The sequence below is a fragment of the Argiope bruennichi genome, chromosome 11, assembly GCF_947563725.1.
Source record: "Argiope bruennichi chromosome 11, qqArgBrue1.1, whole genome shotgun sequence".
In the NCBI taxonomy this organism is placed as follows: Eukaryota; Metazoa; Arthropoda; class Arachnida; order Araneae; family Araneidae; genus Argiope; species Argiope bruennichi.
In genome coordinates, this window is record NC_079161.1 from 75862749 (window position 1) to 75890599 (window position 27851).

The 27851-nt window shown below is 27.3% G+C and overlaps 1 protein-coding gene across 1 annotated transcript in view; it reads right to left on the reverse strand.

Moving 5' to 3' along the window:
* Positions 1–27851, reverse strand: part of LOC129957177 (carbonic anhydrase-related protein 10-like) — a 765422-nt gene that overhangs the window by 63188 nt on the left and 674383 nt on the right. Inside the window, exon 7 of the mRNA XM_056069369.1 lies at positions 1380–1534. Coding sequence (XP_055925344.1) covers positions 1380–1534 — 155 coding nt within the window. The remainder of the gene's footprint in view (positions 1–1379; positions 1535–27851) is intronic.

Sequence of the window (27851 nt, forward strand, 5' to 3'; positions counted from 1 at the left end):
CACTCTTTCTTCCTGAGTGCAGATTTTATTATTATTTTTTATTCAATTTGTTGCTTAAATTCCACTTTCGTCGCTTAAGGTGTACGTACACACTAGAAGATATTTGCTAAAATTTTAACTTTAAAAATCCAGTTTTTTTCACAGTAGGTCATTAATGTATGTTTAAACTCATTTCAGTGAGAAAACACGATATTACACTAATTATTAACTAATTAAATAATGTTTAATGAGCTAATTAGCCTATTTTTTGAAACATGATATCTTAAATTCTAATTTGTACAGACACACAATTCTAGTTGGAAATGATGCCTAATGTGAGTCTTCATGTTGTCTGCCTCAATCAAGTCTTAAAAATATATAGTTTTTTAAAACAATTTTTTCATCAACGATGAATAGAAAAAACGAGATTTTTTCTGTCATTTTAACTTTTAAATAGCTATTAAAAATTTATTTCTATAAATATATCTTTGATTGAGGCGCAAAACATCCGCTATTTCATACAGATTATTTTGATATATAAATAAATGTATTTGGTTCATTTCATGTTGAGTTATGATTGTTTCAATGAAGGAACATAGTGGAAAAATATCATTCTTCATAAAATGAGTTTAAAAAAACCATAATTAGAGTTTTTAAAGAAAGCACCTCAAGAAAAATAATTATAACTCGAGAAATATTTCGAATATTGACAACATCTTGGTATCGTTTGAAAGCTAAAGGATCAGAGAACATTATTAAGCAATAAAAAAATATTCGATATTTTGAACAATTTTCGAAGTTTCCAGTGTGTACATACACTTAACTCGAAAAAAGTGTATGATAACACCGGTGATTATATATTATTCCCCTGGTTATATGTGACACCGTTTTCATTACACAGTTTTTTCGAGTTAAGCAACGGCGTAAATGAAATTTAAGCAACAAATTGAATAAACAAAAAATAATAATAATTCAATCTGCACTCAGGAGGAGAGGATGAATACAGGTGATTTTTCAATGTAGGACGGATTCTATTTTAAGTCATGGAAATATCATATTTTAATCGCAAATATCTCCGCCAATTTTACAAATAAATACATAAAACAATCTTGTATTTTTATAGTAGTATATACTTCATTTTTCTATTAGCAGTTTTTGTCCAATTTCCTTTATTTTTCGAGTAATTTTTATAATCTCCTTATTTCGCCTCTAGAGATGATGTATCTTGTCTAAAAAAAATTAGCGTGGTCATTTTTATAAAAGTTCTTGTTACTTTCCTGGTTATAAGAGAATCCGATTTGAATTTAAATGATTTAATTTGTAAACACACACACACACACACACAATACGCACAGATATATTTGTCGATAATGCTTAGGCTGGTATTGAATTAAACACACCTGTTGTTTAGTGATGTAAATTGGTTTGTTCATAACTAACCACGTGACAGTCTCGTGGCATCCGGGCATTGTGGTCGAGCCATCATACGTCATGTAGAAGTCCGTGGTTGGCAATAATTCTCGTATTGATAAAGACTTCAGTTCTGCTTGTTGGCCTAGAAAAAAATGCATGGCTTAGTTAAATAATTGCAAGGTTCTTAAATAAATTTTATATAAGTAAAACTTTATTGCAAAATTATACGCCTTCAGCGACGAGGTATTCATTAACCATATTGATATTCTAACATTAAACGAGCAATTCTTGTATATATAAATATATATAAAATCAAATTTTGTATTTAGAAAAGGTTTAGCTTTTTAAGTTTATCTATATGTCTAAGTGTCTTTCCTTTTTATATGTTTTTCCACGCACATACACATAAAAACATCTTTTATAACTATTTATTAGAATAAGTATATTCAACTTAGCAATTTCACACAAAAAACATTTTTTTATAATCAACTATTTGAGCCTTTTTCTATCTTCTTCCATGCTGAAAATATCATACAGCGTCATTTCGGACCCGATTTCTCCATGGTAGGACTGAATGTAAGTTCAAAAACATAAGTAATGATAGATAAACTGTAAAATGAGTACTGTAATATAGCAGATTGTTTTGAATAACATGTTAAATTAAGTGCATTCATTATTTTATTATTTAAATTGCCAGTTCGTGTGTAGGTAAGATCGAAAAACACTTTTTTGTAATCAGTATGTGATTCGCATCTAAATGGTTTCTCGGACAAATCACGATTTTACGGGAAAAAAATGTCCAGTGAAGCATGATCTTTCCAACTGTTTTTCATATGAAATAAGAAAATGAAAAAACCAGTACAGGGGTTAAGGTCTGGTTACTTTCTCCTGAATTTTCCCATAAAAAATGTACAGTAAATTAGAATTTTTGAGGTTTTTCTCCAAAATAAAGTGGATGGAAAATGGGCAAAAATTAATGTTATATTTAGAATCATCCACGTTCATTTAAAAGAGAAACTAAAAACAAACCGACTAAGGCTCGAGACTGGGAGATTCCATCATTTATCTTATCTTTTAAAATATACAGACAATAATGTATTTAAATATTTAATTATTAATATAATTTCTAAAAGTGTTGAAAATTCTTCTATTAGAAGTTATATTAATTTTTAAGTGGAAGATATTAATGAATATGCATGAAATGATGTACATGAAATGAATGGCCACGTGTAAGAAGATGCAGGAAAAGATAAACATATATGTTTGAGAGAAATTATGGAAAAGTAAATTTTATTTTCACAATGTTTTCTTTGCAAAAAATAATAAACATTAATCTACTGAAGATATTTTCAAATCTTCTTCGTTGCAACTTATTTAATTACTAGTTTACCTGTTTTAGATAGATAATGTCATATCGATTCACATGTAGGGAATATAATGTTTCCTCTTTTCCTAAAGAATAGAATTGAGGCTTTCATAAAAAATAATATGAAAGCCTCAATTATTTAACCCTTCGGCATATCTTGCCAATAATATTTAGAGGATATTATCAGAATTTGATAAGTTGCAGTAAATAGATGTAAAAAAAAATCATTTTAATACGACATATTTTAATGTTAACTGTTATTTAAATTTTGGCATTTCTTATTTACTAAGTAATAGAGGAAGTTTTCGAAAATCGAATTAAAATTGTCAAATGAACTTAATTAATAACAGTTTTTAAAATAAGCATTTAGTAATGCACTCAACAACAGAATATTTTTATTTTAATTATTTTCCTGTTTAACTCTGATTTTTTTTAGTTTTTAATGTCAGTAACATGAGAATGGAATTAAAATTTGATTAATTGAATCAATCAAACAAGAACTAAGTTTTGAAGGTAATAAAATAAATCATTGTAATCGAATATACACTCGCATGTGAAATTTTTAAATTTTACGCACGAGAAAGTGAGTGAAATAAACTATTTTAGAAAACGGGATATCAGTATAATTTAAACAAGACAAGTTAATTGCTAGTGATTAAAAAGACAATAACTTTGGATGATTTATACTGCAGTTTTTATTGCAAAGATTTAATTAACTATTTTTACTGTTTAATCCTTTCTTGCACATTAAAATTATGATCTATTGTGATGATTGTTCTTACTTTCATGTATGCATTTTTTTTGTATTTAAAATTGGAAATATCCTTTTCAAATATTTTGCGAAAAGAACAGTAACAATGATGGAATTTATCATCAGTTACGTATTTGTTCATTTATGTGAAGATAAAAATGTTCATATGCTTTGTTATTCAGAAAAATGATGAAGTTTTATTTTCCATATTACCTTTCTGGCAATCGATATTGATGTAATTAACTACCGATATTGATAAATTTAAATACAAAACACTTTCTAGAAATTGAATGAATCATTTGAATGATAATTAATCATAAGTTTAAATAGCATGAATATAATGTTTGAATAAAGTTTGTTAAAACTTTTATGTTAAAAGAATTGTAAATAAAAATGTGAATAATATCATTCCTTAGTAGAAAAAAAAATTAAGGGATTTTTAACATGTTTGTATTACTTACTATTTAATTTTAGCGATTTTTTTTAAAAATTATATTTTATGAATGACTTTCCTTAAGACTTTCAAAGCTACCGATGAGATATCCCATCTTTCAGATACTTCCAATTACAGGTTTTTGTGGGTTCAAAAATTTGCCTCTTATGTCAGTTTAGATAGATTGAACTTTCTAATAATACTTTATTCATTTATTTTCTTGTATAAAAAATGTCAAAAACCGGAAGAACTGATATATCTCTTTTCATGGAGTTTTTATTTAATTCATCCTTAGAGATGAATGCGTTAAGTATTTTTAAGAGATATAAACAAAAATATGAAAAGAAAAAAAGACCCGTTAATATTTTGAGTTTAAAAACAAATCAAAACATATATAGAAATTTCAAAGAAACATAATAAAATTTTTTTTTCTTATTTTATGAACTAATCTCTTAAAAAATTTATTACTACTTATTTGAAGAATATTTTGAAATTTGTCGTTATTTCGAAGTAATAACGTCCGAAATATTTTATAATTGTTTTGAGATACAAGCTGAATTACTACTTTTTTTTTTCAAATCCATCCATAAAAATTTCCTGTTTTCTCGAGGAAAAAAAAGGCTTAATGCGTGCAAAATTATTTTATTTAATTAATATATATTAGAACAATTTCTTTGTTTATAGCCAACGATTTTTATTTTTGTGAAAATTTTATTTTGAGTCGTAAAAATATTTTGAAAATGTTGTTCTAAAAATATCGTTTGCTAGTAAATTCCACGAATATCTTTTCAGCTAAGAAAGTAAAACATTTTCAAATATTTTAAGACTAGTTTTTTTTTTAATTTTCAGATATTACATTTTAATCTACAAAATTTTTGCGAGTAATTTTAATTACTATAAATACGAAAAAATGCAGCTGGCCTCATGTTTTTATTACACTCAGAAATATGATTTAACAATTTAATTCTTGAAAATACTACATAATTTAAAGGAAATTTTTCTTGCTACTTTACCATTTTAGATTATTTGAATCATTTGTAATATAATTTTTTTTTAATATTTTGTGACCCTAAATGATTTTTTTTTGACTTAAACAATTCTTATTACATCTAATAATTTGAATTTTTTTATGCTGTTTGAATATTATGAATTTGAACATTATGATTAATTTTATTTGAATTTATTATTATTTTTAGATTAAACAATTTATCTATACTTATAATAAAGCTCAATGTGTGTGTGTGTGTGTGTGTGTGTGTTGGCCAAACCGTTTGACATACAGCTACCAAATTTGGTACATGTATACCTTGGAGGTTGGGAATGTGCACCTGGGGTTTCTTTTTTCGAATTTTTAATTAGAATTTTAATTATTAATTAAAAACTAACTTTCCCGCCAAATAATCTTCCATTTTCCCCACCGCCAACTTTTCCGCCAAAAAAATCTTCCATTATCCCCAGCGCCAAACGAGAGAGGCCTCAGTTTTTTTTCTCCCAACAGTAATGAGGCTAGGGTTAAAATTTTTCGGCGGATTATTTCAATCGGTTCTGTTTATTTTCTTAATGTTTGAGGCATTTAAAATTAAACATTGTTAATGAATCAATCTTTCAGATTCATTCTGAAGTACTTTTGAATTAAAATAAAACAGAATAAAGGAAATTAAAAATTTCTAATCCGCATAGCGTTACCCCAACTGGCGTAGAAAAAATCATGTATTTGCGTTACGTAACCGGCGAAGAAAATTCACGCATGCGCATTCTGTTCTGATTGTTGCCATGACAACGTTATCAATGGATGATTTAAATTATTTTTGGGTTAGTTGCATGCTTTTGTAAGTAAATTGTATTTATGTTAGTTATATATTTTTTGTATATGCTTATAGTTTTAAGTACATCGTTTTTTAAGTAGTTTTTTTAAAACCTGTTTTCAACCGTTTATTTTAAACGATTCGTTTTATTTTCTTAGTGTTTGATGCATTTAAATTTAAACATTGTTAATGAATCGATCTGCTCATAATGAATCTAAGAAAATTTTGTTGACCAACTCTTGAGATATTACATAAATTTAAAAAAATATTCTTTAGTGCCCATAAAGTTTAAACGCTGAGTGACTCTATTTTCAGTAATCAGATTATAAAAAAATGCTTTGTTTCAGTAAAAAATATTATTATATTAATTGAAGATAAATTCTTTCCACTTTAATTTAAAGCATAAATTCTACGAGGGGGTAACAGAAAATGAGAGAGATACATATTACGTTATGACTGAAGGCCTTTATAATATTATGAATGAATTATATGATTGAAGAAGCTATTAAAGTAGAAATTGCATAAAATATTTAATTATTAAAATTTTAACGAACATTAAGATTGGCGAACCGGCTGGTCGCCAAAGGCGGCTAGTATTAAATATGTATAAATCCATCAGATATGCTATTATTTAAAAATAAAACTTTCTTGTTTTGCATTTAAAGAATAACAAATATGACATAAATCAATATCTACTTATAATAATTGAAAATGTATATTTTCATGCACCTGATTTGATTAATTTAATTGAAATTTAACAATTTTCCGTTTCTAATTAAAGTGCAAATTTTAAATGAGAGGTTTAGTAATTCACTGAATATAATAGATGTAAGGCTTCTAAAACAGTAAATATTACATTCATATATAAAAATTTAAAATTTAAAAACATTTTATTGCCTGAATTGTAAAACGCAAACTATCCACCAAAGGTTTTACTGAAGGGTTTTTTTCTCATATAATTATTCCGGAGAATTACATGGCTGCCAAAACCGGTTAATACGATTGTTCATAACATAATGTTCGTCCACTTCAATTATATTGTAGAAAGAATTTTTCTTTATATAAAGATTTTGATGTTATGTTAAGAAGTTTATCTTAAAAATAAACATTGTTCCATTAAAATAAAAAAAAGAATCTTTTCTTCGCATATACACTCAGTTACCTCCTTTGATATAAAAACCTTTATAATTTATATATTAAACCTTTCCTGATCCTTCAAGCATGAAGGAAAAGATAAATATTTCTGCTAATTAACGAACTGAGGCGGACAAGAGTTTTATGCAAATGATATACGAGATTAAGATAATTTGGCGCAGTTTTTCTTAAACATCTTAATTAAAAACAAACATTTTTAAGTGGATTTGAAGAAGTGAAATAAACAGAAGTTTGTTAATATAAAACTCAAATGTTAAAAGTAGTTTGAAAGATTTCATTTTTTTTTTATTTTGCTGTTAGCTTATTTTCTGTCATTTTGCACACAAGATTATTTTGAAATATAAAAGATTACAAACCTCCTATGGCAACCATCATTTTATTCGGAAAACATTGTATTTGATGCTTCTCGATTTAATTAAAAATGTTTAAACTATTATTTTACTTTAATTTTGCCAATGAACGCTAAAGTATATATTTGAGACCAGTTTGGCTTAATGTTAGTTTAACTGGCGTTTAGTAAACTGGTTTAGTTTAAATGGCGTAAAAATGAATTTACAGACTTACAGAATTTATTTTGAAAGTATATTAAGATTTTATTATCTTATTAAAATATTTCAATTTTAAAAGCCGATTAAAATTCTAGGAATAAATTATAAATATTCTATTTCTGTCGTTCTCATTTTTACTTTATCGTGCATATAGTATAACATGAGTATTGTAATCAATTGTCAAAAAATTCTCACTAGAGATTTTGCCCAATCTTCTCGTTTCAGATTTCCTAGAATCCGAAAACACCTTTTTGGAATTATCTGTCTGTCGGTCTTCTAGTCTGTTAAACGGTAAATCAAAAACAAATCGAGCTAATATCATCATATACCAAAAGGATCATATTGCATCCTGCTGATGCAATTTGGTATATGATTATATAACACGAATCATTATATATCATTATGTAACATATAAATACTAACATGGGAAAGAATTAGATTAATTATGTAAATTGATTTAAAATAGCCAAAACATGAAAAAAAGATATTTTCAGATAAAATTAATTTTACTTTATTGAATTTAATTAATTTTACTTTATTGAATTTAATTAATTTTACTTTATTGAATTTAATTAATTTTACTTTATTGAATTTAATTAATTTTACTTTATTGAATTTAATTAATTTTACTTTATTGAATTTAATTAATTTTATTTTATTTAATTAATTTTAATTTATTAACTTGAAAAGTGTTTTGAGGTTTCATGTTACTTTAAAATCCATTCGAATTAGATTTTTGCTTTTAACTGCCTATTCAAATTTCAATTCGCTGTTCAATATTTGTTCTTCATACTCTAATATAAATTGCCACGCACAATATTTAGTTAAGCTTTATTTCTTGCTTTTCAAGATATTAATTGGTTACGAAAAAAAAATGCTGGAATTTTTAGAAATCGTTTGGAACAATCTAATTTTTTGAGATGTTGCAGACAATAAAATTCTTTGGTACGACATATTTGCTCAGTTGAATTTAAGTGGGAGAATTATATAATTTTTTTGTATTGCTACAATTTTTATAAAAGAATATGTTAAGTTAATACATTGGATATATGATAACTTTACCTCTTCATTAATTAAATTTTTAATGCACTATAAGTAAATTAAATTTTTCTCTCAAACTCTGAAAATGAAGCAAGAATTTCTCGAAGGATTTGCGACAGTGAATTAAGTAATTAATTCTCTATTAGTAAAAAACATGAAATTATTGTCCTACCACACAATACTCGATATATCATGTAATTCTTAATGATTCCATAATGAATACAAGAACAAAAAGCAATATAAAAATTATTTCTTGCAACAAATTTTCAGTGCATTTGTCAACGATAGAAGGATATTGATCATTAAATTATGCGGCATAACTTATTTTTTTATATTAAAGTTATTTTCGAATAGATGAACAGAATTTCATCTATTTTGTATTATAATATTTTATGTCAAAGAATCTTTTACATTAAAAGTATCATATATATCTATAAAGCGTTTATTTTTGGATGTGTTCATATATCTTCAAATGCTAATATTAATTACAATTGATTTTTATTTTGTATTGTACTTCTTTATAGAAAAGAATTTTCTAATTTTCAGTGTATTTGTCAACGATAGAAGGATATTGTTCATTAAATTATGCGGCATAGCTTATTTTTTTATATTAAAGTTATTTTCGAATAGATGAACAGAATTTCATCTATTTTGTATTATAATATTTTATGTCAAAGAATCTTTTACATTAAAAGTATCATATATATCTATAAAGCGTTTATTTTTGGATGTGTTCATATATCTTCAAATGCTAATATTAATTACAATTGATTTTTATTTTGTATTGTACTGCTTTATAGAAAAGAATTTTTTGAATTTATAATCTATAATGCCATTTTTACAAATTCGTCGTTAAACTTCTGAAGGTTTATATTAAATATATTTTTATTTTCATGCCTGCAACAAATATAAGAAATAATTTACGATAGTTGATTTCATGTGCGATAACTGTAACGTTTACCATAATTTATTTTGAGTGTAATTTTAACTTTAGTACAATGCTTTTTGTTATGTTAGAAGCATTTAAAATTTTTCCGAAAGTACTGAAATTTAAGCAAGACTTTAACGAATTAATGAAGCAGCTAAGATTTTGTTAGTGAAAGTCAAAAACTTAGTCTTATCCTAATAAAGTTAAATTTATCAGTTAGTAAGTAGTAAAGCAATAATTGGAAATTCTCAGATACATTTTTACAGAATTGGATTTAAGTCACAATATTGAACAAATGGATTTTAATATTTTTCTATGAGCACATTACTTAAAGTTGTATCGATATAATCAAGCATCCAAAGAAACTAGGTTGGTAAAAATGATGTTTCAACATGATTATACTTATAGGCTGCATTAGCTTGTTTATGAAATTTTCCTCACTAAAACGTTCATTCACACAGTAAATGTAAGCATATGTAAGAAACAATTAAAATAACATGGCTTGAAGTAAGAGAATTTGGAGAAATCATAATTATGCAGTTATATCTAAATGATTTACTCGAAATTAAATATAACCAATATCCTCGGCGAACTAGTTGGTCGCCAGAGGCGATTAGTATTGTATAATGTCAAATAATGTTATGCAATATCATTTAGTACATCACAATTCCTAAGTAAGCGATGATTGACATTGGTTTAGTAACTGAACATATATCGAAAACTGACCCTATATCCGAAATTCTATTGCTAAATCATTACGGACATAATCTATTGACTGAATCCAGATCTGAGTGTTTGTTTAATTTGCTTAATCATAATTTATTATATTTAAATTCAATAAAAGTCAATAATCTTAGATAGTTTATACTTTAATATGGTGAATCTTTTTAAATACTTAGTTTTGAATTATTTCTTTAGGTTATAACTTATTTATATTAACGTTTAAAAAGTGTATTGACCTCCGGGACAAATATTGTATAAAATTTGAAAACAAAAGTTATCAAGTGAAATAATCCTTTTTATAAAATTGTTATGATAAAACAATCATCAAAGTAGAAGAAATAAAACTTTACCAACTCGGAGGGGTTTCGAAAACGGTTTATAATCTGAAAATGGTACTATATTTAAAGAACATGCATTTAAGATGACGCTCTAGATATTTATTAAATGAAAAAAAAAAAATAATGAAACAACAATTTGTAAAAATAAAGAAGTAAAGAAATTTTCAAGGAAGGGAGAAAAACAGATATTTTTATGATAAACTTGATATTTTAAGAAACCCCAGAACCATTGCCTCATATGGAATAAGACTTGATTAGTAACATTAATAAACTATCGCGAAATAAGGGCTAATCGCGTTTGAAAATTTATTTAAAAAATGATCAACAGTTTGAATTGTATAGGGAGATGTGTTATTTTACATGAATAATAACTGTATATTCAATGGCTGTACAAGTTTCAATTCTTGTAAATTGTACACTTTTGTACTTTGTTTTGTAAATCCTTGTAAATTGTAACTTTTTCACAAACTTAAGATTTTTGTTTCAAGTTTTTATTACTTTTTTTAATTTAAAAAATGTAAAAAAATATTATGTAATATTTGTACATAAATTTTGAGCGGTTTTTTATTTTGTCTTTTTCATGTGCATTATTTTTTTCACTTATTAATCGGTGAAGTGGATGCCGACAAAAATTTCATCTTCATTGCACTGATAGGAATCCTAATACCACCCACTTAAATAGCGAAATTCCATTTGAACAATTCAAAAATTTTCATTAAAAAAAAGAGCGTGTAGAAAGTAAAATTTTTTTTTCCAATAAAATTATTTCAAACAAAGCAAAGCAACGGAACCAGACTCGTGACAATTTAAATATAAGAATATTTCGTCCAAAATCGTCGACTCCTCCCTTTAAAATAGCTCAAGAAGCGTAACAAGTACATGATTGATCAATTTGCCGGTAAAGGATTTGTGTCAGAGCGTAGCTAAGCCTTTTTGCCCCGTCGTTAAACTTAAGATTAACCTTGTCATCTTCCCCCAGCTCGGCAAGCCTTACAATATTTCTTGTATGACACGGAGCCTGAAAAACGTTTTCAATGAAGCAAAACTTAACGTCGTCCTTGCCTGCTCCTTAATTGACACGTTGAAGAGTTAATTCTTTAAAAACGACCGCTTTTCTGTTGCTGACAAAGTGCTTTTAAACTGTTAAGCGTCCCAAACAATAAAACGGACGCGCCAAGTTTGGCGATTGGCGATGAAAAAAAAAAAAAAAATCGAAATAATAGCGGCTCGGTTTATTGAATTTTCATTACCAACCTCGTAATCTCGTTACTTAGATGCAAATTATGTCTCTAGTGATCAATAAGTGAGTCTGCATTTTTAAAATGCAATGAGGATAGAAAATTTGTGAGTTGATTGTTTTTTTCTTCTGTATTTTTGGAAGGAAAAATGGAAAATGCTGAAATGACAAGGAAGGTCGGTGTTTTATAATAAAATTATTTCGGAGGGCAGATTGTTTTAGTGTAATGATTTTTTTAAAAAAGATTTTTAGTTAACTCTATTTTTACACTTTCGGGAACTTTTATAATTCGAAAATTCTTTGGAAATAGAGGGGTATTTTTTACGATATATTTTGTGTGTTTCATGTTTTGTCATCTGAAATGTCTACATTTTGCAGAAAATAAAATTCATTATATTTTGTCATCATTTTTGAGGAATTTTAAAGCCTTATGTTTTCCATTCATCTACAGAGAGTGATTTAGATGAATATTTATGAAGAATAATTATATATAAGAATTTAGTTAACACCATTTTTATATAATTTTAAAATGACATTGTTTTTTTCTTTCCTTCGAATAAATTTTAATTCTTAATAAAATGGCATACACGGTTTTGATTTTTTTTTTCTAATTTAGATTCTTAAAAAAAGTACTTGAAATATCTAAGTATGCATAGCTGTCTTTTAATGACTTAAACGCAGTTTCAGCAATCAAAAGTTTGATTCAGACTCGGCATTCCATAAATTTGACACAATTCGTGATTTTATTTGAATCTTAGCATAATTATTGTGATACAGAAAAAAATTTGAAGAGAAATTTAAAGAAGAATTGTGAAGTAATAAGGATCCCTCATTTTCTCTATTTCCTACCTTGCCTATATGAAGATATTCTTGCTATTCTTTCTCTGGAATTTTACTGACACGGCAAAGAAAATGCGGGTGTGTTTATAAGGAAAACTTCAACAAATTTTTGATGGATATTATATTCAAAATTGGATTCTTCTATCTATTTTCTTGTAAAAGATTACTTGATAGATTTCTCTATAGTTCGTAACTTTTTCATTTTCTCTTATACGAAGAATGTAAAAAGATTGTAATTATAAAAAAAAAAAAAAAAAAAAAAAAAACACCTCTATATTTCAGACCTCTCTGGGATCGATTAGTTTAGTTTAGCTACATTAACGCCCTTTTTTAAAGCAACTCTAGGGCTATTTTGGGGCGAACCTCGTAATCTTGAACCACGGCCAGATGACGAAGACGACACCTGAACTGGCATCCCCCCCTCTCCACACCAGCGGGAGGACGTTTGGCTCAGATAGATTTAAAGTGCAATAGACCCCTTTACACGATGGTTTTTCGATGGAATCGGGTCTCGAACCTCAACCCCTTTAGCTCACGATCCAAGACCATACCACTAGGCCACCGTGGCCCTCCCTGAGATTTAAAAGAAAATTATTGGAATCATGTCTCCTTGTCTATCAACACGTTAACGTAAAACTCTTTGAACTAGAATGAAGAAATTTCGTATATAAATGTCAAACTAAATTTCTTTATTTGGGTTAAATTTTGGTCTATCTATGTTGGGTCAAAATCCATTCCGAGAAAATCTGACAGTTCACTCTTTGAATATACATATTAACAAGATAACGGAAAACGCGAAGAGTTAAATAGAAAAAAAAACTGGTACACGAGCTTTAAATTTAAAATGTAGATTTTTATTCAATTTGGAACGAAATATGTCGAGAAGTTGACCGTCTGTCGATTTTTGTTTCCGAATATATGTAAATTCAATAACCCAAAAATACAATGATTTAAAAGTCAGATTTAGTATGTGATTTTGTTACAGCAATTCTAATTCTAAATTAATTTAGTTTTCAATCTGTCTGAAAAAGGTTGTCCAAAATACATATTTGGTTTTCTGCATGTACCACAGATTAGAGGTTTATCGGGAAAATGAAAATGCCAAAGTTCGCACGCCAAGTTCATGCCAAGATCGATCATTTTTTACTGCTGTTCGTTAATATCATCTAGTTAATGCATAAGTGCAGGTTTTCTTTACTACGATGTATTAGAAGCTCATGCTGGAGATTGAAATAAAAATCTAAGAAGTACAAAAAAACAGTCTGATGATAAGTCTGTGTGTAATTGATATATAGTACTGAAAAACACACATAGATTCATTAGAGGGCGCAAAATAGCATTGATTGGATGATAGATTGATAATGGACTCATGCAGTTCTAACTTTTTCAAATTTCAAGTTTCGACTTTTTCACCTTTTTTTTATCGACTATAACATTTTACTCCTATTAAAATAATTATAATTTAAATACAATGATAATTGGGATTATACAATTTTTAAATATGAGATTATATCATGTTGCCACCCTCAAACATGGCACTCATTTTTGCGAAGGTATAATCAATTTCTGTAACAAGAGAACATAAAATAATTTTGATTTGACGAGACGTTTTTGTTTATATTAAAATAAAATAATCCAAACTACAATTCATACGAAATTTGAAATAATATACAAATGACAGAAGACAATAGATTGGAGTTGAAACTTGAAAAATCTTGCATGTCTTAATATTGTTTCTAGTCTTTGACATGCCATCAATCCCAATTATACTACTTCTATTTTAAGAAATGGATTTAATCTTAGTTTTTAATTGGCTCATCAGCAAGCACATCAAGAACTAACTTTAAGCCACTGATGAGTTCTTCTTCCCTTAAAAGTTTGATTTCAATATTCTTCATCACGTCATCTGGCTCCGATTTTAATTTTGCTGCCCAGATGACAGGGTCTCATCTCCCTAAAAACTGGCATCACCCCGGCACCTGAGTGTCGAGACCTTATTTTCTGGCACGAGGATGAGGGGGGAACCTATTAAGATTTTAGTTAATTGCTCTTTTCGAAGAATATGCCTTTGACAAGGGTAACTGCGGTAGTAATGGATGAATCCCACAGCAATTATAAATCATTTTGCTGCTCATTATTCAACTAAAGTTTGGCGGAATTCTTCATTTTTGACCTTCTTACGAGGCTTCGCAAACTTTTCATGCCGTCGTCCACGCCCAAAGTTAATGGCGCTGGGTTTCTCAAGATGCTTCGAAATAGATGCTGGCGCGGTGAGATGATGTTTTATGGCGCTCAGGGCAGCGGGGTTTGGCTTCAGTCTTCCTGACGCTTGCGAAATGAAATTTTCAGGAATTTGTTTCGAGAAATATTAACTGGATGTCAGGATAGTTCGATTATTGAAATGTGTCTCTGAAAATGGAACAAAGAACCCATTTGTTTTGATACTTTTTGATACTTTTCAATCTCATTTTGACAATTTTGAAAAGAAAATTAAGTATTGGTTTCATTATTATGAATGAATGATTTGAATGAATCTCAGATTAAGAGAGATGTATGATATATAATAATTTCCATCAAACAGAATTTTAGATTATTAACTTCACAGTTAAGAAATGTTTACCAATTTTTCTTGCCCTATTCTGTCCGTTGTATTTTTTTTTGTTCCTTAATTTTGAAACACATTCTGTTTTAGAAGTAAAAACGTTTTTATTAGAAATATTATTAAATGAAAATAATTCTCAAAGTGGAACTAAAACTTTAGCTTGGATATTAAAAATTCTAGTTTTTCTTTTCTGAATCTGAAACATTATTAAATGAAAATTGTTACCGCCTTGTTGGCGCTTTTTGTTAAAGAATCTTGCAACCATGCGCTGACTTGGATTCAGCGATAAAATTATTGTAACCCTGCTGACATGGGATCAGCTTTCAAAACAGTTTAGTACTAAGCAGTTCGTTGCACCTCGATGAAATAAAAAGTTGGTTTTCGAATTGAAGTTTAATTTTAAATAAGAATACAGTCCACTTATTAAAAAAATTAAAATGAACCAGCTTAAACTTATGGTAAATTCGTACCAAAAATATTTCTCCAAGTGGAATTAAGACTTTAGCTTGAATATTACAAATTTTTTTTCTGCGCCTGAAATCCCCGAAATATTAATAAATGAAAATAATTTTCAAAGTGGTACTAAGATGCATGTATATTAGCTTGGATATTATAAACCATACCCTTCTTCTCTGCGCCTGAAATCCCCGAAATATTATTAAATAAAAATGATTTTCAAAGTGGTATTAAGATGCATGTATATTAGCTTGGATATTATAAACCCTATCTTTCTTTTCTAAGCCTGAAATCCTCGAAATATTATTGAATGAAAATAATTCTGAAAATGGAACTAAGACTGTAGCTTGACTATTATAAATATGAACTTTATTTTCTGAGAATGAATTCTTCTAACTTATTGCTGCAATCGATTGAATTCAATCAGTTATTGAATTCATCAAATGGAATCAAACCTTTCACATTACAAACAGCTCGAGTTTGAGAAATATACACTAGAAAGCAATTTCGTTTTGTGTCCTTTTCTGTAGAGGGTAGTGAAAACAAGACTTTGACTATTTTTGCAGCTCTGTTAAGCGATTTGTTAGTTAAAATCTGGAATTCGAATTTTCAGTAGAGTTTTACGAATCCTTTATTTTTATTTCAAAGATGTACAGTCGTTGAGACAGATCTTTAATGCCTTGGTTTCTTTGTTCTTTCAAAAATAATATAGTTCTAATCAAGATTTGCATTTGGCAATTAGGAAAAAATACGTTGAGAAAAGAACGTTTACCTCTTTACAATGCGAGCTAAAATTAAAAGTGTTAAAATGGTAAGCAAAACTGATTCCATTTCGGAGGGCTGGATTCCATTTGATGAATTGTTGAATTCATTGAACGAAATCAAATACTTAATAGTGTTCAGAATCCAGGATTTATTGAAATTCTCATTTGAAATGTAATAACGAAATCTATCTTAAATTATTCTATTGAATAAAAATATTCAGTCAATTATTTATTATTGAAAAAGTCTGCCTGTCCACCCGTGTATATGCTAGCATGAAAAGAAAGCAGCCATTTGATTCTATCATCAGAAGTAGATTCATACAAAATTTAATATCATACTCATAAAGAAATTGAGTGTCTATTGATTTGCCTTTCGAGTACAACATAGCAACGTAATTTAAAAATGAAAGAAAATAATTTTCATGCACAGATTTAATATCATACTCATAAAGAAATTGAGTGTCTATTGATCTGCCTTTCGAGTACAACATAGCAACGTAATTTAAAAATGCAAGAAAATAATTTTCATGCACAGATTTCATATTAAATTTCTAGATGTGTATCAAAGTTTCGACTAAATCTGGCAACAGGTGCTGTTTCTTTTTATCTATATGTATGTGAATATGATAAATCATGATAAAATGATGCAAACGATGAAATACAAGATATATGTCTGATATACAGTCTTATAAAATGTAATGTAATCTGAATCAAATTTTGGATAAAAGCAAAATATGCTGCATTTTGTTTGTGTCCAAGCGTTTGATTGTATGAATGCTCTTTTCTTATATGTATGCATCAAGAAAATAACATTCCACCTGGCATGTTAATTATTTTTTTAAGCAAAAAAATTTCCCAAGTCTAATGGCATCAAAAAATACTTGGCTTATTGGTTTCAAAGTTTAAATTACATATTTAAGCATACCGATCTTTGACAAACAGTAATTGATGGATTAATGAATGCTAAAATTTCGAGAAATTATTCTGTGTGCAGTGGAGTCAATAGTTTTCTCAGAAAAATATTTCGAACTTCAAGTAACTCTTAATATTTTAGAAGCCCTGTATCGTTTCCCTCGTTGTTTCACGTGTTTCTTTAATTATTTATTTAAGTCCGCAAACATCAATGATAGCGCAGGAAAGGAATATCGGCTTTTAAAAATCGGTAAACTTTGCAAATTCTTTTCGATTACTTGATTCTGAAGTTAAATCTTAATTGCAAATACAAGAAAATTACAAAAATTTTATTAAAAACGTGCTTTATAATTAACATAAATAAGTGAAATCGTCATATCTTTATCATAAACAATGGGAAAAAAATTAGAATGAAATATTAATAGCAACAACGTAAACGTTTTGAGTTTCAATTCAACATTTAAAATGGTTATTATCTGAAAATTAATAAAATATAGATGAAATAAATATACAAAAAAATATTGATATCAATGAAAATTATATTTCTTGTAATATTTTTTGTAGTCATCGAAAACGAATATTTTTTTTCTTAGTTTTTTATAAATTAACATTCGAATAAAAAATAGCTTCAAGATTTACATTCCCATGCTCCAAAGTATATATATATAGGCTGGTAACTCTAAATCAAGAGATTTGATGTGAAAAGATCAAAGACAAAACCAGGCATCCACACACAATCACTCACACACAAAGGAGTCCGCATTCATTCATCTTTATTATAAAAGAGATAACTAATTAGATCAAAGAACTGGTTTTCCAATCCTTACCATCTGATTCCATATCGTAAATTTATATTTTTAACAAAAGGAATTGGCCATTTAAAACATCTGTTGTGGTCGTCTGCGTACAATCGCATTCCAGTTTTGAGGGAAATCTTAAAAATGCTATTTCACTGTACATTCTGTATAAAAGAAAACCTCATCCAATCGCCATCACAATTACCAATGTTCCGATTTCACCAATTTTTATTTCAAATGTAAGTTTCTCACCCTCAAATACTCTTTAATGGTCACCCCCCCCATCACCCTTGAATTTTGAGAGAAATCACCCAGATATACCTTAGCTATAGATTCTCTATAGGCCGAGACATTAAAATAGTTATTTGTCCAAAAATACTCTATCGATTTAATAAATTTCTTTTTCATATAAATAATCATGGCTCCCTAGATATGTCATGAGACTTTGAGAGAAACACTGTTTCAAGAGCTATGCCGATTTCAAGAATATATTTCAACAGTTTGCAGGCATAGCTAACCAATCAGAATATCTTATGTCTATTGTGAAAGCATAAGTTTAAATAATCTTTTCTTTTGTTGTGATAAAATGTGCTTCATCAACATTATTTGATATATTTGAATGAATGCTGTTAATATTTTTACAAATTTGAGGTAATTCTTCCTTGCACCGTTAATTTCAAGGTAAGGAAGACAGTTTTACAGATAACTCTACCGGATTCTAAATAGATGCCAGAACATTGTAAAATATCATGAGTTAGTGCCCAATGTTCTCTCATTTGACATTTTGATAAAAGTTACGGACCTGTTAGAATATTCGAGAATTAGTCGATAACTCCATTAGAACTCGAGTTCTATCATTTGTTCTAGAACATTCAATGCTCTGTTACAGCTATGAAATTCAGTGGAGTCAACGACAACCGAGTAGAGAGATTCAGCTGTGATGTATAGCTCAGAAAGCAGTATCAGAACGAAGTGTCTGCAACGAATCTCTTCGAGAGCTTTGCATTAATTGCGTTCGTTTAGCAGCGATTTGATGATTGGGTATTATAAAGTTGAGCAATTGTTGTTTTGTGTGCGCTTTGTCTCTTCTTTTGTCACCATGTATTCGTCTTTTAATGTTAAATAAAATAATTAAATAATAATACAAATGTTATTTCTTACTGAGCCTTTATTATTTCGTAAGAGCTCTGGAAAATTTAAATGCACAATAGATTTTCATTTATTTTTAAACTTGTATTCCATTCTTTTTTAATTCTATTGTCTAGACATTTTAAAATTCAACTGTACTTTTACATTATACGACCAGCTGCAATGTTCTTTGAATATTAAAAAAATGCTTTATAAGAACTCGTTCGTAAATAGAAGCTTTTAAAAGAGATGATGAGGTTTATTTGAATATTTTGATACATGAGAATAGGTATTTTCTGCGAAATTCCGTCTTGAAAAGGAACATTGATTTGAGAGGTCTTCGAAGTAAATACGTAATTGATCCATATTTATGGTAATGTTTGATTTAAGATGCTGTTATGCATGGGGATAAGTTTTGAATAAATTATGATATATTTGACGTGAATTGGGTTTGAATGACGGAGGGTGGGTTATAACATGCCTATGCACAGCCATCAATGTGGTTGAATGTTGGCAGAATTTGCATATATTTGACAGGTGTTTCCCAGAATGCAACTTGATTGCATACTTTTAGTTATTTCATTATCTAACTGCAAGTAGAATAAGTTTTTCCTTTAAAATCTAATGAGGAAATTTTGGTTGGAAGTTGTACTAATAGGTGAAAATTGAAAATGAGTTGTTTAAAGAGAGCAACGGAACTTGGAAATATTTTCTTGAAGACTTTTAATTTATTAAGAGGAAATGGAATAATCGTTTGTTTTTTTATTTGATTAATATTTTTAGTAATTTTTCTATTATTTTTCCAAAATCTTCTATCTGAAATAAAGTAGAAGAAATAAAGATTTTAAATAAACCTAAGAAGGGAAGAATTCTCTTCTTAGTAATAATCATTTCCTCTTCAATAATAATTTGTTTCTATGATTAATATTTTTAGTAATTTTTCTATTATTTTTCCAAAATCTTTTATCTGAAATAAAGTAGAAGAAATAAAGATTTTAAATAAACCTAAGAAGAGAAGAATTCTCTTCTTAGTAATAATCATTTCTTCTTCAATAATCATTTGTTTCTATGATTAATATTTTTAGTAATTTTTCTATTATTTTTCCAAAATCTTTTATCTGAAATAAAGTTGAAGAAATAAAGATTTTAAATAAACCTAAGAAGAGAAGAATTCTCTTCTTTGTAATAATCATTTCCTCTTCAATAATAATTTGTTTCTATAATTAATATTTTTAGTAATTTTTCTATTATTTTTCCAAAATCTTTTATCTGAAATAAAGTTGAAGAAATAAAGATTTTAAATAAACCTAAGAAGAGAAGAGTTCTCAAAATATCCTCTAAAAATGAGATTACTTTTGTAACAAATAAATATAAACTCTCAACCTTCTGCAATTATTATCAACATATGAATAATTCAAAATTAATCTGTAAATTTCAGTCAGGACGCACATATCTTCTTGTATAATATACTTAAATATCAAGAAGTGAATAATTTTAAGTTTTAGTTGAAATTTTGATGCCACATAGTGTTAGAGAAATATAACTAGATGGAATTGAAGGAATAATTTTTAAACAAATCGAAGAAGATAGATATTCGCAAGTTTTTAGAATTTTTTTTTAAAATCCAGTTTAATTTTATGTAGCATATCACTTTAAATTCTACGTCTTATAAATTTATAGAAACTATTAAAAATATGCCTTAAAATATGATACAGCTCTGCTCGAAAGAGTTAATGCTATATGGTAGCGATAAGCTGATAGCTTTCAATTTCAGAAAGTCTGAACGGTATTTATGAAATTGAGACATTTGGTATAATTTAAATATTTCACTAAAACATTTCTTTTATTTTTATAACAAACTATTGAAGATCATCTTTTCTTATCATAAAAAATATTATGTATTTTATAAGATAACATATATTTTACTTAAATGCAAAGCTTATTTTCATAGAAAATGTCTTTTTCTTAAATTTAAAGCTTAATAAACTTTTATTTGTTACAAAGAAATTTCAGAGTTTTGTACTGTTTGTATTTTTGTGAAATTTGGAAATCTATACGATTAGTATATTGAAAAATGCCACAAAAATTTTTCCAATTCAACATTATAAATAATATAAAATCTATGCAAATACAAAAATTTTATCTTAGAACTAAATCATTATTATAAGCAAAATTGATCTTTTCTAAAGGTACGAAATAATTATATCACGTTCAATACTTAAAATAGAAATAGTAGCAGTGTATTTCCACTAATTAATTTTCATTCTTTCCTGTAATTACTCTGGAGATTAAATTGTTCTACTATCTATCGAAATTTTTTTAATTAGTCAGAAAAATATCATTATGATGAATAAATTTTTTATACCATAGTGTATTTAAAAAATAATGAAAATTCGATTAAAAAATGGAAATTATTTTCTTTAAAAGTTGTTTTTAAAACTCAACTGATTATTAAAAGTTAAATCATTTGTATAATTAATAGATATAATAATAAAACACGGGAAATGTTGATTACTGAAGAGAAGTAATGAATTTTTGATTCGTATAAGATTTTACGATTTGTATACTTGATGGAATCTTTATCATTTCTGTAATTTTTTTCTCTTAATGGCTAAGATTTCGTTGTTCTAAATATAAATTATGGCATATATCTTTTTATTTATTTATTCTAAAAATGTATATGGAGCTATTTCTTAAACGCAGCGAATAATTCCTAGTATAATACATTTTCCCATCTTGAAATATTTAATATCACAATATTCAATTTAAGAATAAAATTTAATGATATAAATTTTTGTAAATTGGAAGATAAAATTCTATGAAGTATTATAACTGTAAACTTTGCAAAAAAAAAAACAAAAAAAAACGTGAATTTAGAAATATTTTAATGCGAAAAATAATTTACTTTTTAGAGATATTTTTAGGTATAATTTTCCAAATATGAGCATAAATTGTACTAAATGTTCAAAATACTATAGAATGAACTCAACTGCAGATAGGTGATTATTTTTATACATTAGTTTATCGTATTTTTTTCAATGTTTGTAAAAGCAGATTATTGCAAATATAATTGTTTTCGTCTGTTTAAACAATTCTGTTACAGACGCTTCTGTTTAAACAACAGTGCTTAAATCTCATTCAATAATATATTTCTGTTAAATAGAATAATTTAATATATTCAGCACTTAGTAATCAACAAACGATTGATTGTAATTTAATTTTAATTTAACATGAAAAAATGCCATATTGTAAAGAATTAAAAAAAAATTAATTGTAAGGATGTACGATGCATTATAATGAATAATGAAAAATAATATAGATTAAAAAGTATATCGCAGTAAAATTAAATATATATTTAAAAAAATGTGTGAAATATAACAAAATAATTATAATCCTTAGAACATTAATAAAAAAAATATGTGTGGATTTTAATATATTTTCATTTTCATTGTCTAATGCTTTTTAAACAGTTTTGATTTTTTGAATTAGTTATGAAGAGTATTTCATTCTTGTAATAAATATCTTTCTCTTTATAATAAGTTACAAAAAATAATAAATTGAAAAATATTAAAAATATAAATATATTAAACACACGCATATACATTTATTATTGTATTGAATAATAGAAAGCAATTTTTGTCAAATTATTTCAGCCCAAACAAAATCTTAAAAATTTGGCACATTTATTATTGCACTGAGAAATAGAAAATAATTTGTACCAAATTATTTCAGAGCAAAGTAAAATCTTAAAACTGTGACACTCTAAAAATAATGTTATTAGAAAATCTTCTTGTATTAGATGAGTGAAGAGCATTAATGCCAAAACAATTCTATGAGGTAACAATTCTATGAGGTAACAATTCTATGCGGTAACAATTCTATGAGGTAACAATTCTATGAGGTTTGAGGTAGGTAGTAATTATTAGAAAACCAAATCGCAATAAGCATCAAAAAGGAAAATATTTCAAAATATTTGTGAAAATTTAAAAGAAATTTTTACTTTTGATTAAAATTCCAAATCCATTAAGGATATTACTTAGATAAAATTAAGAGAATTTCTATCATAGATGTACGATTTATTTAGACGTCTATATTTTTTATAAAGAAAAATATTCTTCACATTTTAAAATACAAATAAAATTCTGTTTAAAAATTTATTATTATTATTTCTATTTCATGCCTGTGAAATTTAATTCCTTATAATAATCATAATATATATATATATATATATATATATATATATATATATATATATATATATATATATATATATATATATATATATATATATATATATATATATATATATATATATATATAACAGCTCCAAATAAATAATAATTAATTCTAACAAATTTATTTTAATTATTACTAACAAATCTGTGTACTGCGGCATGCTTATAATAAACATTTAAAGCGTGTGGAACTGCGTAACACCCATAAGCGCCAATGAAAACTCATTGTTTCTGAGCAACCATGCCAGCTAAATGGTTAAGCCTTTTCTATACAATATATTATAAAAATCCATCATTCCTGTTATTACTCTTAATTCATATCCACATGATTTTCCCATTTCAATTTCTAAAACTTATATTTGAATTTGAACTTCGCGCGAGTTCATTCTCCTTATACTCCAACAAAAATTAACTAAAATAATTCTAAAACTTCCGAATCGCACTAATGTTAGGAAAAGAAGTAAAACTAATAAAAAGAACTCTTGAACTCTTTTCACTGCATTTCGCCTCATTAAAACATTTTAAATAAAGAAAATTTCTTAAGAGGGCATAACTGGCTGGTGCTTTATTTATTTTCATTTCTAGTATGGGGGATGCTTTCAGGCCATTGAAAGGGACCCTGGCTCATTAGAGTAAATAGGCTGGAAAAAGGACCTGATGAAGTGATTAGGGAACAGCAAACGAAGTTTTCAAGATAGAAAATGGCTAGTTTTTGATCCAGAGTTTTACAGAGAGAGGACCATTTTCTGCATTCTAGTTGGCAGCCAGTAAAGTAACAGATGCTGTGCAGGTTTTGATGACAAACTGGGAGTAGGTCACAGATGGATTACTCGAAGTTAATGAGTTGAAAAATTAGTAATATAAGGCAGATACTTAGTGCTGATGTAAATTGGAGAGTGGAATAGGCCTTGTAGAGCCACTGAAAATTTGCTGTTTCCTAAATCTTTAAATATTCATAATTAGGCTATATTTATATAGTTAATAACACTATAATTAAGTTTAGAAATTCGAAAATGATATATGTTTGATCAAATTAAAAAAACAACTAGAAATTATACTGCTGATACTGCCGATATATAATTGGTAATTTTTGTATATAGACTGCAAGTATATCATGGATGATCTATTGAAAGTTAATGAGATAAAAAATGAGAAATACAAGGCAGAATATTAGGTAAAAAATAGATTTTTATTAATAAAAACATGAAATAAAATTGCTCTTTAGAGGAATTGGAAAAATAACTGTTTACTAAAATCACTTTAATTGCCATTTTATAATTATTGTTAGTTAATATTTATTTGCTTATAATTAATGTGCTTGTAATTAAATATCGGTTTCTCAATAAAAAATCTACGTTTGATCGAACTTCGTTTTCTACGTATACTGGATGTCAATAAAGTAGCAGATGGTGTGCATATATCGTTGATAAACGGGGAATAGGTCGCAGATGCATTATTTAAGTTAATAAAGAGAAAAATTGGATCTATAAGAAAAAAAAAATAGAAATATTAAAATTATTGTCTCAAATAAATAGAAATCAGCAGTACAGTTTTTGGAATGGAATTCGACTTATAATTTAATATATCACACATAACAAAATGGTTAAATACAATGAACTTTTCAATCTTGCATTTCAATTTGTAATAATATAAAAGAATAATTCACTGAATATGTTAAATATGAAATAAATTGCCGTGGAATTTTTTGATGAAGCAAGTTGAAGTGAACTCAATAAAAGTTTCTCGCATATTATCTAATAAGCTCGTCATGCCAGAGAACGCCTACCATGGCATTGGCGTACAATAATTACGAAACATTAACATTTGGCGTGAATGTAGCATTTTTACTGAATCTATCGCTTGATTCTTGGCGAGTTATTTGGGGATTAATCCTTGGCACGCGTTATAGTATCCGAAAATCGAATTTGTGTTTTAGACACATTTTTCTCAACCGATAGAAACAAAAGTGTGACACAAAATGGTACCTGTAGTCACAAAATCACGTACTAAATTTGATATATGTAAGTCACTGAGTTTTTAAATTATCGCACTGACATGTTTCTGAAAGGACAGACCGACAGACAAACAAGCCGCAATTGGATTTGGCTCAAAATTTTACATGTGTCTACATTATAGATGTTAAATGTAAGTACCGAATTTTATCGATCTAGATCGGTTCGTTTTGAAATTATCATATTAAATTATATTCGAGCAGCCAGACAGACGGACTACCTCAGAACAGATTTTATTCAAAATTTTGTAAAAATCTGCAAATTTGGTGTGAAGACCATGTATCAAAACTCAACCGTTTAGCTGCTTAAAGTGTTTTTCAGCTGTCACAGACAGAGAGACGGACATTTTCGAAAATTGTGTTTTTCGATCTCAGAGAGGTCTAAAATGTGGAGATTCGTCAAAATCCCGATTTCGAATTTTTTGATGATTACTGTACTTTTTCTATGCTATGTATACGAGAAAGTAAAAAGAATGTAAGTAAGAAATATAAAACCAGTTTCTCTAAAGTTTTTCTTCAGATTTTTTTAGATATCATTAATAAAATTATTAAAATTTCTTTAGTTCTAGGATACAACTCTCGAACTAAATGGTTATAAACTTAGGCATTGTTACTTGACCGATGCGAGCCTTATGAATAATTTAATATACAGAGAAATAGTAAAATAAACACCAGTTTTTGATGTAGCTTTAAAATTATTAATAGCTTTCTCCATCGGTACTGCTAATTAGGGTAAAGAAGATGCAAATGTTAATGTTTTACTATACTCTTTTACTACCTCATACTATCACTTCTGGCAGAACGTAGAACATGCCAGAAGAACAAGCTTTTTTTGCATAGATGGTACTAGAGTAATTATGTGTGAAACGTTGAACTGGCCAATTGGGTCACGATGACTTTAATTATGGGTAATGTTGGAATCTTTACATCTAATAATTAGCCATTTTTTTCATTTGAGTTAACATTAAAGCACCATTGTGCTATCACTAGTTACACTGAATCACTAGTTCTCCAGAATTTCACTAGTTCTCCAGAATTTTATTATGAAGTCTTCCTCAAATAGGGCCGATATCATACTTTTAAAATCTCAAGGAAGTGCTGAATGTGTGTTTTATAATGAAAACATTTACAAACTTCTTAAGAAAAAATTTAAATGCTTTCGTTTTTTTAGGAGTTCTTATTTATTTTGAAAAAGTTTTCGTTCCAAATTTAAGCGATTGCTGTTTTTGTGGTAGAAACTATCTGGTATTCCACAGATAAATGTGCAAATTTTGATGATAAGCTAGATTATTAGACAGCAGATGAATGGCAAAATGCTGATGGTTGAAAATATATATTAAAGAACAAAAACTTCGTTAAACAATAACAAAATAAAGATTGAAATAAATCGGAAAATGGAATAGGTATTTTAATGGTGCAATGAAATTTTATACTCTGCAGTATAATAAATCCTAATTCGTTTTTAATAATTATAGTTAGCTCATTCTTGTATGTAAGCATGTAATTAAAATAAAATGTAAAAAAAAAACTGAACATAAAAATTTAAAATAAATAATCTCATAAATTAATAAATTAATCGAACTATAATCGAACATAAATAGAACTATAAAATTTAATCTAAAAAATGGATCAAATGTGTTTATAGACAAATGGACAAAAATGTTTATATAATATTTAACAATTTTTATTAACCATGATAAAAATAAAATCATTCACGAAACAATTTAATTTTAATTCTTCCATTATATTGAGAATATAGATGCGATCATACATTTTAAATAATATTATCAGCCGAGATATTCCTATAAAATATAAGAGAAATGTTGTAAGTAAAAATTGATGTTACTGGAAATGTTTTTAATTGTCCATACATTTTTATAACATTTATCAGCAAAATCGAAGTGTCAATCTGACAGACCCAATTAACGATCTATTTTCGCTAATTTTTATTTTATATGAAAACCTATATCCTTTAGAGGCAGCATCAAAAGTCACTTACTCTCAAGTCCCTTATTTTCCAAGGGGGTGGGATCTCAGAAATACTAATTCACGGTGCATTCTTTTTAGAAGTAAAATCTTGATAGAAACCTTCTGACACAAATACTGCTCCAATTTCATATGGAATATCCAGATACATAGATATGTCATAGGGCCTGGTTGTCTATATTCTTCCTTTACCTTCATCCTCAATTTTCGAGGGATATTTCAAATAAAGCTTTTACAGAATCCCCAGTTTCAAAACCTGCCTGATTTCGTTATGTTGAGAACATAATTAAACAGATTGCTTTAAGTTTATTCTACAAATGCAATTTAAAATGATACTTTCTTTTTTTTATACAAAATGTAGTTCAATAAAGTTAATTGGCCTGAATAAATTATTATTATTAAC